Below are 16,055 nucleotides of genomic sequence, written 5' to 3' on the forward strand. Positions count from 1 at the left end.
TGTAGTCCGTGGGATTGCAGTCAGACAGGACTGAGTGGCTGAACTGAACTGATTGTTGTACCTGTGTTGTTCTGGCCATTGGTTACATTCTGAGAAATGAAAGTACTAGGTTAGAGGGCATGTTCAGGTGACAGTTCCTTTTCTTTCGAGAAGGGGCAGTTTCAGTTTGAATTATGAAAGGATTTTGGATTTTGCTTTCAGTGGCTTCCTGCTTAACTGCATGCTTTGGCATCTCTTCATCTTAAAATTAGAAATTTTGACTAAAAAAATGCATTGGGATAGTTAGGGAGTTTGGGATGGACTAGATACACACTGCTGTATTTAAAATGGATAACCATCAAGGAGCTACTGTATAGCACAGGGGGGTCGGATCAGTGTCATGTGGCAGCCTGGATAGGAGGTAAGTTTGAGGGGAGAAATGGTTACATGTATATGTAGGACTGAATCCCTTTGCTGTCCACCTGAAACTGTCACAGCATTGTTAATCGGCTATACTCCAACATGAAATAAGAAGTTAAAAAAATCCATTGGAGTTTTAAGCAAGTTTATTTATCTCTTAGCTGGTGCTGCAAATCTACTGCTACTACTATAAATGACTTTATTATTACATTCTGCACAGTAGCTTTTCTGCTTCTAGCCTTTAGATGAAGGCTACTGTCCAGTTTCCTTCTTAAAAGTTCAGGTATGATCGCACCATCTTTTCATTTAAAAATATGTAGGCACATAAAGCAGAGTTAACCCGAACCTACCTTTGCCATTTTGCACCTTTGCCATACCCGCTGCATTCAAACACAAAGAACCGGTACTAGACTTCATTCATTTTTGTGCCCGTTTCCTTTACACATACCTAGTATTTGTTTTCCTCTTTGGTCTCCTGACAAACTTCGTACATTCTTCAAGAGGCAGCTCAAAAGTCTCCTCCTCTGTGAAGACTGCCTTGAATAGGGAGAGTGGTGTGGTGAGATTGTCAGGGCCACAGGAACTGTATCATTCAAGGCCTTGAGGGTTAAACTGTGTGGTTTGGATTTTACTTTAAGAGTACTAGTTCTGATGCAGTATTGGTTTTATAATCACCTTAGACACTGCTGTCCTGGAATGCTCCTGTACCTCATCTTATCGTACCTGGCATTGCTTGATATCGTAATTATTTGTTCCTGTTCCTTTCCTTTCCCTCTCAGTTATGAGCACCATGAAGGCAAGGGCAGAATAACAGATTCTCAGTAAATTTTTGTTGGTGCCTACCATCTGTTGTTGTGTGTGGATATTAAATGAAATGATACCTGTAATGTGGCAGGTATGGTAAATACTCAGTAAGTGTAAGTTGTTGGTGTTATCATTATCACTGGACAGATAAATCCTCACTTGGGAATAAAGGGTCCTTTTTTGGAAGAGATTAGATTTGATGCAGGCCTTAAAAGACTATGTAGGGATTACATTGGTGAGTTTTGCTCAGATAGTTTTCAAAACTTTATGAAAATTCAAGGTGCAAGTTAAAACTTGAAATTTGATAATACAATATCTATAGTTATCTGTCTGTGGCACATGAAAGGGGAACTATGTCTGTGTTAAGGTTTGTCTCCTTAACAGTAAGTACTATATATAGCATTATTCTTACTGTTTTATTTTTCAAAAAATTCCAAGCTACTTCTGACATGCATCTGGGTTTAAAAAGTGACTACAGGTCTCTTTTTAAAAGGGTAGTTTTGGTGATATACATTCTGCTATTTTTCTGTTGATTAGTCATGATATATAATCACAATAGTAAAAGATGTTTACCAGTTTTCACAGTCAGTAGCCAGACAAAAAAATAAAAGATAATCACAATTGTAAGCCATAATGGGAACATGATTAACCTAACAATATGAAATAATTACATACGATTTGGGGAATCAAGCAGAGTGATGTGGTAAGTGGAAGTGCGTACATGCACAAGTATTATCTACTTAGGCAGTCTGTGTCTTTTGGTTGGTGCATTTAATCCATTTACGTTTAAGGTAGTTATCAATATGTATGATCCTATTACCGTCTCTTTAATTGTTTTGGGTTTATTTTCTATAGGTCTTTTCTTTCTTTTGTGTTTCCTGCCTAGAGAAGTTCCTTTAGCATTTGTTGTAAAGCTGATTTTTGCTATAAAGCTGAATTCTTTTAACTTTTGCTTGTCTGGAAAGCTTTTGATTTCTCCACCAAATCTGAATGAGAGTCTTGCTGGGTAGAATATTCTTGGTAGATTCTTTCCTTTCATCACTTTAAATATATCATGGTATTCCCTTCTGGCATGTAGATTTTCTGTTGAGAAATTAGCTGATAGCCTGATGGGAGTTCACTTGTATGTTATTTGTCATTTTTCCCATGTTGCTTTTAGTATTTTATCTTTGTTTTTAATATTTGTCAGTTTGATTACTGTGTGTCTCAGTGTGTTCCTCCTTGGGTTTATCCTGCCTGGGACTGTCTGCGTTTCCTGGACTTGGTTGACTATTTCCTTTTGCATATTAGGGAAATTTTCAGAAAATTTTCAGGGAAGTTAGGATAATTAGCTCTTCAAATATTTTCTCAGGTTCTTTTTCTATTCTCCTTCTGGGATCCCTATAATGCAGCTGTTGGTGTGTTTAATGTTGTCCCAGAGGTCTCTTAGGCTGTCTTCATTTCTTTTCATTCTTTTTTCTATATTCTGTTCTGTGGCAGTGATTTCCACCATTCTGTCCTCCAGGTCATTTATCTGTTCTTCTGCCTCAGTTATTCTGCTACTGATTTCTTCTGGCGTATTATTCATCTCTGTTTGTTTGTACTTTAGTTCTTCTAGGTCTTTGGTAAACATTGCATCTTGCATCGTCTCCATTCTGAGATCCTGGATCATCTTCACTATCATTATTCTGATTTCTTTTTCTGGAAGGTTGCTTACCCCCACTTCATTTAGTTGTTTTTCTGGGGTTTTATCTTGTCCCTTCATCTGGGACATAACTTTCTGCTTTTTCATGCTGATTAACTTTCTGTAATGTGGTTTTGTTTTAGCTGCTGTGGGACTGTGGTTCTTCTTGCTTCTTCTGTCTGCCTTCTGATGGAGGAGGCTAAGCGGCTTGTGTAAGCTTCCTGATGGGAGGGACTGGTGGTGAGAAAAACTGGGAATTGCTTTGGTGGCCAGGGCCTTTGCTCAGTAAAGCTTTAATCCAAATATCTGCTGATGGGTGGGGTTGTGCTCCCTCCCTTGTAGTTGTTTGGCCTGAGGGGACCCAGCCCTGGGGTCTCTGGGCTCTATGGTAGAGTTAATGGAGACCCCTAAGAGGTCTTATGCCAAGGGAAACCTTCCTGGACTACTGCTGCCAGTGCACCTGTCCCTGGGGTGAGCCCCTGCCGACCCACGCCTCCACAGGAGACCCTTCAGCATCAGCAGGTAGTTTTGGTTCAGTGTTCCCTGGGGTCACTGCTCCTTTCTTCTGCATCTTGATGTGCCTAAGAGTTTGTGCCCTCCAAGACTGGAGTCTCTGTTTCCCCCTAGTCCTGTGAAAGTCCTATGATTAAATCCTGCTGGCCTTCAAGTTCAGATTCCCTAGGGATTCCCAGTCCCTTTGTTGGATCCCCAGGCGGGGAAGCGTGATGTGGGGTTCAGAACCTTCACAATAGTGGGAGAGCTTCTTTGGTATTATTGTTCTCCAGTTTGTGGGTCACTCACCTGGCAGGTATGGGATTTGATGTCATTGTGATTGTACCCCTCCTGCTGTCTCACTGGCCTCTTCTTTGTCTTCGGACATGGGGTTTCTTTTCTTGGTGGGTTCCAGTGTCCTCTTGTCGATGGTTGTTCAACAGCTAGTGGTGATTTTGATGTTCTTGCCAGAGGAGATGAGCGCCCGTCTTTCTACTCTGCCATCTTGAACCAGAAGCCCCAACATACTATTTTATATGCACAGATAATTATATAAGAAAGATAGAATTTAGCTAAGAGTGTCAGTTTCATTTTTAGAAAAATAAAATTCTTAATTTTGTATGAATTTTCAAAACCTCCCTTGAATTTGTTTTTACTAGTGTAAAAACATTAAGGCACTACGAGTATCTTAAAACAGCTTGTGCATGTGCCCTTGAGACACGTTGGTGGGTGCATTTTTATCAAAACCATATACATGGTGACATATTAAATGTATCATATTATTATACTAATCATACGACTCTAGAAACAAAAGTAACCAGAGGACTTAAAGCCTATCAAAACCATCTTTTTGTTTTTGTACAATGGGATTCTTTTTAAATTTGCCAATGAATTCATACCAGTATTGAAACCAGATGTAGACTTCCGTCTTTTAATGTATTAGCTCAGCTATAAAGTCTTATTTCCATCTCTGATTACTGACTGTTTCATTCATGGTTTATTATCTCTTTCCTGCCCTCCTTTTTCTTTTTTCTTTTTTTAAACTAGAGTCTAAATATGATTCAAATGATTTTAAGATGACATTGCCCCATTTGTGTAGTGACAGAAATAAAATTAAATCTGTATTGAATTGATGATAACCTAATTAAATCCACAAATGAAGTACTCTCGATAAAATTTTTCACTGGAAAGGATTCTTGACAGATACTACTAAAAGAAGTGTTAGCTGTGGTTTGAGTGTTTTTCATCTTAGAACTTAAATCCTACTTTACTTCTTTCTGTATAAAAGCATATCTTCTCTGTTTTTTCTTTTCTTTCTATATATTTTCAACATAAACTTATGATTTTGAAATTTATCTGAACTGATGAAAAGTCATATTTATAGAAATAAGAAAGATATTAGTTAAAATGTTTGATGTTTCTGTTGCCAAATAGAAACCTAGTCACCTTTGGTAACTGATTTTATTTGTATGTAAGTGAAATTTACGTTTAAAGATTGTTTGAAAACAAAATTCTCTTTAGGAAAATGACTGTCAACGAACTCCCTTACCCCTTCCCTCTAAATAGTGAGTATGTGTCCAAAGGATGTGAAATAAACATTTAGATCAAGGCTTACATCTGGGAAGGCCTACTCTCCTTTCTTTCCTATTCTCCATTAGTGACCCAAAATATATGGAGTGGTTTAAATGTTGAAATAGATATTATTCTTTTCCAAAGTGCATTTGCTACCCTTGATATTTAAAAGAGACCAGATAACATTTATTCTTCTAAATTTGTCAAGATTTACCTGAAATTTTTGCACTTAAGGCTGAAATTTAGCTGCCTTTACTCTTTGTTGAATACATACTTTGAATCTCATCTTTGGAACAAGCCTTGCTACTCTGCTTATATTGAGGCTAATTCATGCATTCACGCTTGTGTGAAACTCATATAAAAGACTCTATAACTGTAAATTAATAAAAACAATTTAAGTCAACATTATGTCTCTGTGTTCTGGAAAATGTTTGTTTACTTGTTAATTGTTAAAATGATTTTTTTCGAGGGATAGAAACCTTTCATTTTGCAATTAAAGTTAAAAGTCTTATAGTGCACATACCACATTTGAGCCTTAATATTCAAAGGGATTGTTACAATAATACAGTACACAAATAATTTTAATTTAAGACATATCCATGTACTATTAGAATGATTGGCCATTGCATCTTTTTTTTTTTTTTTTTTTGATTAGAGGGAAGATATGAAATGAACCCCTAAAGTAGAGGGAGGGATTTATTCCTGAAGAGAGAAAAACATAATGGGAAAGAGACTTCAGAAACCACATTTGCTTCAGATCTGTCCTCTCCACCTTTATTGATTCAGGGCCAGATACTGGCTGTGGCCTTAGATAGTCTTGTAAACTTCATAAAAACTAGTCCTGTCAGCTTCTTCACTCCTGTATACTCAGCACCTTTGGCAGGACTTATATAAGAGAGCCAGTGCAATAGATACTTGTTGAAAGAACAGATGCCCAAATTAGTGAAAAATAAAAATGGATGCCCAAATTAATCTTTTAAGAAAAGACGCTGAAGATCTTTTGTAATGTTATAGAATCATAGAGTTGGAATGAACCTTGAAAGTCTTTTAGCAAAACCAGACAGTTCATGAATCAACTTACTATCTCTGGCAAGTCTTCCTTCAGTCTTCCTGTGGATTTGTCCAGTGGCAAATGGTTTACAGTGTTCAGTGCTTCACAGCACTGAAATCAGATTCATCCTGAGACCTAAGTATAGTAGGCCCATTTAACTTTGAACTTTCTCTAGTATGGCTCTGAAATACATGGTATAGCAGCAGAGACGACAAGCCAAAAAGTTAATGAAGGATTAGTTGAATTATTGGTTGGAAATAGTGGAATGCTAGGAGGATAAAAATTGAAGTCTAGGTAACTGAAAAGGTCAGCATTGAAGTGACTAAGCATGACACAGTTTTTTGGACTGCTGCTGCTTCTGTAACACCCCGAGCTCTTTAATCTTTAGAGTAGGGGTGTGGAATCGGGAGAAGGGAGAGAACCCAGTCCCGAATGACAGCACCACCACTTTGCATACCTCTGCAGTGGTGTGGTGGCCCTCTATAGCACCCCTGCCTCTTACTCACCCACCAGGGCTGCAGACCACTAATTTTAAAAGACTGGGACCATCAGATGTGAATTTCTCTTCTCCTGTAGTAACTACAAGTCTGTACCCATTCATTCATTATTTATTGATTGCTAACTGTATGCCAGGTGTGGTTCCATCAGTGTATGCACTGATGCAGATACATCAGTGAACCAGACAAAGATCTCTGCTCTTTTGGACCCTTTTCTTAGTGCAGTACTGTTCAGTAGAAACATAGCGTGGGCTGCGTATGTAGTTCTAAGCTTTCTAGCACACACATTCAAAAAGAAAAAGCAGCAGGAGAGGTTAATTTTAATGTATTAAATATAGGCGGGGCCTCCCTGGTGGCTCAGACAGAAAAGAATCAGCCTGCAATGCAGGAGGTGCAGGTTCCCTGGGTTGGGAAGATCGCCTGCAGAAGGGATTGGCTGCCCACTCCAGTATTGTTGTCTGGAGAATTCCATGGACAGAGGAGCCTGGCATGTTACAGTCCATGGAGTCACAAAGAGTTGGACCTGAGTGACATACATTTTTTTCACTGATACTAATTCTATATTATATTAATAACATTAACACATTTTAAATATAATATAATTAGTATATAAATGTCATTTAACTGAGTAAGCAGTATGTAAGTTATTAATGAGATACCTTACATTTCCTTTTTGGTACTAGGCTTTTAACTCTGGTATATTTTATATTTATAGCATATCTCAGTTGGGTTAGCTATGTTTCAAATGCTGGGGAGCTACTGTGCAGCTTCAGAATATAGTGCTTGCTCTCTGTGGATCATGAAGTCAGTCCATCTGGTCTGAGGTAGAGAATCAGTTCCTAAAAGTATTAGAATTTGCAAATAATCCAGACTCCTTATCCATGGTCTGCAAATCTTTACATGGTCTGTGCAGTACTTTATGACAGTATATGTTCGTATTTTATGCAAATATAAACCACCTGGCAATTTGCTTAGAAATTTTAACGCAATAAAGGTTTTTTTAAATTGAGGAAAATTCATATAACGTAAGATTTACCATTTTAAAGGGGAAAATTCCTTGTCATTAGTGCATTTACAATATTGTATAATTACTACCCCTGTGTAGTTCCAAAATATTTCATCACCTTGCTATCCTTTAAGCAGTTTCTCTCCATCCTGCTTCTCCCTCTTGTCCCTGGCAGTCATCAGTCTGCTTTCTTTTCCTGTGGATTTGCCTGTTCTTAATATTTCATATAAGTGGGATCATACAGTATGTGCTTTCTGTTGTGTCTGGTGTCCTTCACTTAGCATAATGTTTTTGAGGTCCATCCACATTGCAGCACATGTCTGTACTTTATTCCTTTTCATGACCAAATAATATTCCACTGTTTGTGTATACCGTAATTTGTTTATCCGTTCCTCTGTGATAGACATTTGGGTTGTCTTAGCCATTGTGAATAGTGTGCTACTGTGAACACTCGTGTACATGTTTGTTTGAGTACCCGTATTTTACTTTTGTCAAATGGTGATAATCTGCTGTATAGGGTTGTTATAAAGATAAATGAGCTAAGGCATGTGGAACTGTTAGCACAATGCCTGGTACAGATAGCACTGACTCTGGTGCTATCAGTACAGAAAGTCTTTACGTTTGCACCTCGCTCCTCCTTTTTCCGTCCCCTGATGGCCTGTTTTTATGTTTCCGTTCTCCTGGTCTTTCTCTGACATTCTCATTTCTGAGTTCTCATTATTAGAGTTGGAAATCTAGGACCCGGGTGTGGGAGGAGGGGTGTTATTGGTGTCCATGCTTCGTGCAGGAGGCTCTTGGCAGCTCACCCCTCCGCATTTCCTCTGCTTTCTCTGACACTGTTGGTTTCCACTTTCAGCAGGAAAGTGAGGAGGCACCGCAGGGAAGGGTGTCTCTGGATTTACTTTCTCAGGACAGACAGCTGTCATATTGCCACCTCAGAGTTAGATGGCGTAGGGAAGAGTGATTTCTTAGGGTCATGGTGCTTCTTGGGATATGTTACGTGCTTTAGGAATGACATGGATAATTTTAAAGAAAGGAGAAATTGAATGATGACGCTTTCCTTCAGAAGAAGAGGTTCTCAGTACTTTTCCTTTTAGCCTTGCTCCTAAAAGTTTAAGATCTTTAGAAAGAAGTGCTTGTTAACAATGCTCTCTTGTAAGAGTTTAGTTGTCTCAGCATTTCAGTTGAGTTTTTAAAATATTTCTTTCCAGTTAACAGAAGATGAAATTGCAACCATTCTCAAATCTACTTTGAAAGGACTAGAATACTTACACTTTATGAGAAAAATACACAGAGATATAAAAGCTGGAAATATTCTCCTCAATACAGAAGGGCATGCAAAATTGGCGGATTTTGGAGTTGCTGGTCAGTTAACGGTAAGTGTAACACTTTTGGAAGCACTGTTGGTTTGTATTGTCCAGGTTCGAGTGTGACTAAACCTTGATAATATCTTTTGAGGGTTATGAAAAGAAATGCATAACTTCATTGCTTCAAGGAGAAGAAGCCATTATTTAGGTATTATTTAATTATTTTTTTATTTACCGTTTAAGAGACATTGGATGAATATGAAAGAAAATATATTGCCATCAAAATGCTTAAATATTTGGAAAGGAAAGCTGCATTTGTTCATTTCTGTAGGTTTTATTGTTATAGTGCTATCTTTAATGAAGGTAGTGGAGTTAAGTTACTTATGGACTCTTGGTTATTTCAGAATTCTAAATTCCTAAATATGTCATGTCACTACTGGTTGAAATTTTAGGAAAATAGTCAATTTCAGATATAACCTGTAGTATTTGAGGGTTCCAAATATTTAGTTTAAGGAATACGTTGGCAAATACATTTCCTTAGTGTTTTTGTAGTTGTAGTTATATCTATGTAATATTCTTGCAGGATACAATGGCAAAACGTAATACTGTGATAGGAACTCCATTTTGGATGGCTCCTGAGGTCATTCAAGAAATAGGCTATAACTGTGTGGCTGACATCTGGTCCCTTGGCATTACTTCTATAGAAATGGCTGAAGGAAAACCTCCTTATGCTGATATACATCCGATGAGGGTAAGAAAATGATGGAAAATGTCAATGTTAAAAGTGCTGCAGTTTTGTAATGTGAGTGTAAATAAACATGGAGTAAAAAGATCATTTGAATTTGGAGTCTGTGCAAAAATTAGCAAAATTATCTGTCAGGGATTCGTGACTGTTCACTTCTTTCCACCATCATATCCTTAACTGGGAGGAAAAGAAGTGGAGCCTGTATTTCTCTCTACAGTGACTGTTTTTCTCCCCCCAAAGTATACCTGCTAAATTTCCCCATGATTTAAATAGAAGAAAGGGCTGGTAAATCCACTACATTATTCAGTTCCTCATATTCTGAATGTAACAGTGGAGGCTTGGAAGAAATCCATTCTCGTCTACTTACCCTGAATATTGTACCTTTTTGTATTTTTTTTCTCTAGCTGAGCTAATATTAAAAAAGAATCCCAATTTCTAATATTGCTATGTATCTGTAAGTGAAATAAGCTTTTATTTTTAGTGTTCAGTGAGAAAATGAAATTCCTTTTATGGATATTATTTTATGCTTTTATGAACTCCTTTTCCATGATAAATTTTTGAGTCTGAAATGTATAAGATTGCATATTCAAGTCTAATTGCCACTGCTTTAGAGGTGATGAACAGTTTTTAAATTTATTAGTATGAGTCTCAATTCATTATAGATAAGTACATTTATCTTTGTAAACTTATTGCCCTCTAGTGGCTGTATTCAACTCAAGAAGAAAGGATATAGGAATGAAGGCAGAAAGAAGGTGGAGGAGGGAGAGAGAGAGAGAGAGTCTGTGTGTGTGTGTGTGTGTTTGTGTGTCTGTAAAGAAAAGAAGATGATTTCAGGATAGATGGAGAAATGTGTGAAGTAAACAGATGGGAGGAAAAAGAATGCTATATTTTAGAGTATTTGAAAAAGAAGAATAAATTAAAATTCTGATACTATAGTGCTATTATGAATTGAACTTCAATAATGTAGATAATAATGTACTATACTGAAATATTTAAAAACCTGCCTGCCACTTTAAAGAGAACTCTTTTGAGGAACGTAATTGTATATGATATGTGTCGTCTTCCTTGTACAGGTAAACTCCTCTTGCTAAAGCGAAACAGAAAAATAGCATGAATTCTTTGAAAATATTGACATGAAATATAACTAGGTCAGCATAAAACGATCAATAAAATTCTCATTTCTTTTCTGATTATTAGATATCTTTGGTACTTTCAGCTAGAAAGTTTTTGGGGTGATCTTCAGCTAGATATATTTGAGTTTAGTGAGGTTAACCAAAATATCCAAGACAGCCTAGCTAAGTGCCAGAGCTGGGATTTAACCCAGAACTTAAGAGTATTACTGTTCTGCTTCCTCCAGTATAAATCTTATTTTTTCCAACCAAACAGTTCCACATATTCAATTTGACCATGAGGTAGTCTCTTTAGCAGATAGCCAAGGATTTAAAAAATAAAGCACAGAGTAGCTTCTCTCATTGCAAATTACGTGGCACTATGTCACAACCAAGTATACTCCTAATCCAACATGATTTCTTTTTTAAAAAATTTCAAAAATGTTTATATCCAGGTCTTAAGAATTGAAAACTGAGTCAGTCATTTTTTAATTAAAAAAACAAAACAGGAATCCATGACCTCCTTCCTTCCTGCCCAATTAATAATAGAACCAAGTTGAAAAATTCTGCACGACTGGGCTTGGTTAGAGGTGCCAGTTAAGTTGTCCCCACCCCCGGCACACCTGCACATCTTCCATCCCCCAGTTCCTGCTGTGTGTGCCTGGGTCGGCACCTGGCCCATCTCAGTGTGTGTGCACAGGACTTTGCCCTCTGACATCGTATGGCCAGAAATTACAACTCAGCGACAAAGCTCAGGATTCCCTTTTTCTCTTGCTTTTTACATAGTTAAATTTTAGCTTGAATGACATGTTCTGTGCTTAACAAATCTACTTTCTTAGTTTTCATTTTATCTTTTTTACCCCCATGGTAATTTCTTAGGGCCGTCCTAACATGTTACCACAAATTTGGTGGCTTAAAACTATAGAACTTTATTCTCTTACAGTTCTGGAGGCCAGCAATTTGAAATGAAGGTGTTGACAGAGCTGCACTCCTTCCAGAAGCTCTAAAGGAGACTCCGTTTTCTGCCACTTCCAGCTTTGGGGTGGCGGCTGCCAGCAGTCCTTGGCATTCCTTGGGTTGCAGCTATATCTCTCCAGTCCCTGCCGGCACCTTTTACATTACTCTCTCCTTTGTGAGTGTCTGCGTTTCGCTCTTCTGTCTGTCTCAGATTTTCCTCTGCCTTTTTCTTTAAAGGACAGATGTCATAGGATTTAGAGCCCACTCCAGTAATCCAGAACAATCCCAACTGCAGGGATTTTTTTTTTTTTTTTCCCAAATGAGATCCTGTTTAGAAGTTCTGAATATTAGGATATAGACATATCTTTTGGGGGCCATTCTTCAACCCACTATATCCTCTATAATCTGTTCCATTTTTTCAAATTCTATGTATTTAAGATTAGTAACAATTAATTTCAGGATAATTTTCCTTGCCTTTTCTCAAATTTTAAAAACTGTGGTAAAGTATTCATAAAAATTTTATCATTTAAACCATTTTTTCAGTATACCGTTCAGTGGCATTAAAGTACATTGACATCACACTGTCTACTACAGAAATTTGTATCATCTCAAACTAAAACTCTATACACATTAAAAAGTAACTCTTTATTATCTCCTCCCCCTAACACCTTATAACCATAATTCTCTCTGTTTCTGTGAATTTGACTATTCTAAGCATCTCATATAAGTGAAATCATACAATATTTGTCCTTTTGTGTCTGGCTTCTTTCACTTAATGGTTTCAAGGTTCATCCATTGTTGTAGCATATATCCAAATTCTTTTTTTTAAGGCTGGATAATATTCCATTGTATAAATACCACATTTGTTTAACCATTCATCCATATTGGACACTTGAGTTGCTTCCACCTTTTGATTGTTGTGACTAGTGCTTCTATGAACATGGATGTAGATTTATTCTCTGTGAGAGTCTGCTCTCAATTCTTTGGGTATATACCCAGAACTACATTGCTATTGTGCTATTTTATGTTCCCACCAGCAGTACACAAAAGATTCCAGTTTCTCCACATTCTTGCCAACACTTATTTTCTGTCTTTTGATAATAGCCATCCTAATGAGAGTGAAGTGTTACTTCATGGTTTTGATTTACATTTCCCTAATAACTAATGATGTTGAGTATCTTGTCATGTACTTTTTGTTCATTTGTATATCTTCTTTGGAGAAGGGGCTATTCAGGTTATTTGCCATTTTAAAATTGGGTTGTTTTTGTGTTGTTGAGTTTCTGGTCTCATTTTAATCAGCTTTTCTCTAGTTTGGTCTGCCGTTTTCTATTTGCTGGCTGAAGTCTCCTAGCCCTTTGACTTTTTACTGCCTGTTTATTGTTCTTCCAGCTGTCCCCCGTCACTTTTTGTATCCAATTCTAATACTCAGCCTAAGTCCCTTGATAATTCTTTTGGGTAGAATCCTCCTAGTCCTTCCCTTGGGAGGTCTTTGAGTCAAAATGTATCTCAGATTTGCTACTCTACAAGTAGAGGATTGCTTATTTGTATTTAAGTGTTGTATTACTTTGCTTTGGGCAATAGATGTATTCTAGGGATTTTGTATAAATATTTAATAGTTGTAAATTGGAGTTTACATTTTGGGGATATTTTTAAAAAATAATTTTTATTAATTCGTTTAGTGATGAGAATAATGCTGTTGAAACTTATTTGCCATATAATTGTGTTTATTTTTTATCATGGACATATCCATTTTAGCAGTAATACAAAATTTAATCATTAATATTAACATATTTTTGATTTAGTGTTAATGTTAAAATAGATGCCTGTTCTCCTGTGGAGGCAGGAAGTCAGCCTTTGGACTAGTTGGAGAATATATCTGGTTACCTACATTGCTTATTTTGTGTCAGAGAAACTGAGTGTCACCTAAGGATGGATGTTTGATTTTTTGAAGACAAGAACCCTGGAATTTTCTTCTTATATTCTTTTACTTCTGTTCCCTGTTCTTTATTTCCTTCTGCGTATATTCAGGGCACATTCATCGTGTCCCAGTCAGACTTTGAGGATGCAGTGGGAAGCAGTGCAGGTGTGTTTCCTGTTCTGTTGGAACTTCCACCCCAGTGATAACTTGCATCCTGATGTTATAACTATTTTACTTTCTGTGTGTGTGTGTATGGGGAGGAAGTACATATATATTCAGTTGTTTAGAATGTAAGACCATACACTGTAACAACTTTTATTCATTTATATGTATATTACGAATCATAAAGGATTATATGCCTATATGATTTTTATTATTTTGGCGTTACATTGCCTGTTTTTCTCCTTTGAACTTATCCTCATCTTCCTTCTTTTCCATTTCTCCCCAGTGCTACTTTTACTTCCTTTGACTGTTCCCTATTTCCTAACTGTGCGTACATGAATGCTCACACAGTCCCTTTTGAACCTTCACTTTTCTTTCTGTTTATACTCCATTTCTTCCGCCATCTGTTCCCTACGTTTTTCTGCCTGATTATTTTAAGTGATACCTTGATTCTCTTAACTGTACTTTCAGATCAGAAATAGCTAAGGATCCAGAGGAGGGGGCAGATTGGATCATTGGAGAATTTCAGTACTACTTCCAGAACATGTGGCTTTTCACTCTGTTTGAGAGTTAGAGTTGTTCTGCCCTGTGGTCCTAATACATGTGGGAGTACAAGGCATTCCAGCCCCCAAATCGAGGATTAAAGTTTATTACATTGACAGTTTCAACATATTTCTGTCCAGTTGGAGTTATTATTCTTGAAGAGATGAATAAGCAGGGAAAACAGAATAAACAGACCTCAATTTCTCTTGGTTGAGTCTGCTGAGGTCACCCCTGAGGGTTTCACGGGGAAGACAAATTCCCACTGTTAATTTATATTCAAACCTTGCTGTTGATGTTGCCAAGTCCTCTGTAAATATGATTAATTTGGTAACTACTGAGGAAGCAATCATCACTTTCTCACTGACATACTAATTATGTGAATATGAATAGTAATATTGGAGACATATTTCCATTAAGTTTTACTTAGATAAAGGATTATACTAGAATCTATCTTTTAAAGATTTTAATGTGGGATACTAACAAAGGCAATATTTCTCTGTATTTGTGTGGGAGCATTTACAGGAGACAATTTAATTTGATTTATTAATGATTGAAGGATGATTTATATTTCATACTTTTTTGACTGTGATCCTTAATAGATATATTCCACATTGTGGCATATTATGCACATGTGGGCATGCATGTGTGTGCACACAGTTGAAACAAAATATACATAAATAGTTTCCCAGGTAGCTCAGTGGTAAAGGATTCCACCTGCCAATGCAGGAGCCACAGGTTTGATCCCTAGGTCTGGAAGATGGCAGAGGAAATAGCAACCTACCCAGTATTCTTTCTGAGATAATCCTGTGGACAGAGAAGCCTGGCGGGTTACAGACCATGGGGTTGCAAAGCGTCAGACACAGCTGAAGGGTCTGAGCACATCACATGTTCACAACATAAACAGTACTTATCTGTGTATGTCTATAATGGGTCCCATGTGAAATAAATTTTATATTGTGAATTACTATTTGTGATCCACTCTGATTTCTATTCTATCACAGTCTTATCTTCTGTTGTACTTCATCTTTCCATTTAAAAAAAAAAAAGGTGGTTCAAATCCATTCGGTTGATTTTGTGACCCAGTATTGGTTTGTAACTTCAATTTTAAGGGCAAGAATCACTGTACCAACCTTTGGAAATCTGATTTCTTCCAGTGCCATAATGCTTTCATTGTTGCCACATGGTAGTGGTAACCTGCTGTATGAGTCCTAAATAAATTCTGTTATCTATAAATTAGTTATACTGGAGTACATGAAGGCTGTATATTGTCACCCCGCTTATTTAACTTATATGCAGAGTATATCATGTGAAATGCCAGGCTGGATGAAGCACAAGCTGGAATCAAGATTGCTGGGAAAAATTTCAGTACCCTCAGAATCGCGGATAACACCACCCTTATGGCAGAAAGTGAAGAAGAACTAAAAAGCCTGTTGATGAAAGTGAAAGAGGAGAGTGAAAAAGGTGGCATAAAGCTCAACATTCAGAAAACTAAGATCATGGCATCCAGTCCCATCACTTCATGGCAAATAGATGGAGAAACAATGGAAACAGCGGCAGACTGTATTTTTGTGGGCTCCAAAATCACTGCAGATGGTGACTGCAGCCATGAAATTAAAGACTCTTGCTCCTTGGAAGGAATGCTATGACCAACCTAGACAGCATATTAGAAAGCAGAGACCTACTTTGCTGACAAAGGTCTATCTAGTCAAAGCTATGGTGTTTCCAGTGGTCATGTATGGATGTGAGAGTTGGACTATAAAGAAAGCTGAGTGCTGAAGAATTGATGCTTTTGAACTGCGGTGCTAGAGGAGACTCTTGAGAGTCCCTTGA

The 16,055-nt window shown here is 37.3% G+C and overlaps 1 protein-coding gene across 1 annotated transcript in view; it reads left to right on the top strand.

Annotated features, from left to right (window-relative positions):
- STK3 (serine/threonine kinase 3) overlaps nucleotides 1–16,055 on the top strand; it is a 310,910-nt gene that overhangs the window by 86,896 nt on the left and 207,959 nt on the right. The window contains exons 5-6 of the mRNA XM_052651953.1: nucleotides 8,696–8,860; nucleotides 9,375–9,542. Of these exons, the coding sequence (XP_052507913.1) occupies nucleotides 8,696–8,860; nucleotides 9,375–9,542 (333 nt within the window). The remainder of the gene's footprint in view (nucleotides 1–8,695; nucleotides 8,861–9,374; nucleotides 9,543–16,055) is intronic.

Source organism: Budorcas taxicolor, chromosome 14 (genome assembly GCF_023091745.1).
Source record: "Budorcas taxicolor isolate Tak-1 chromosome 14, Takin1.1, whole genome shotgun sequence".
NCBI classification, from domain to species: domain Eukaryota; kingdom Metazoa; phylum Chordata; class Mammalia; order Artiodactyla; family Bovidae; genus Budorcas; species Budorcas taxicolor.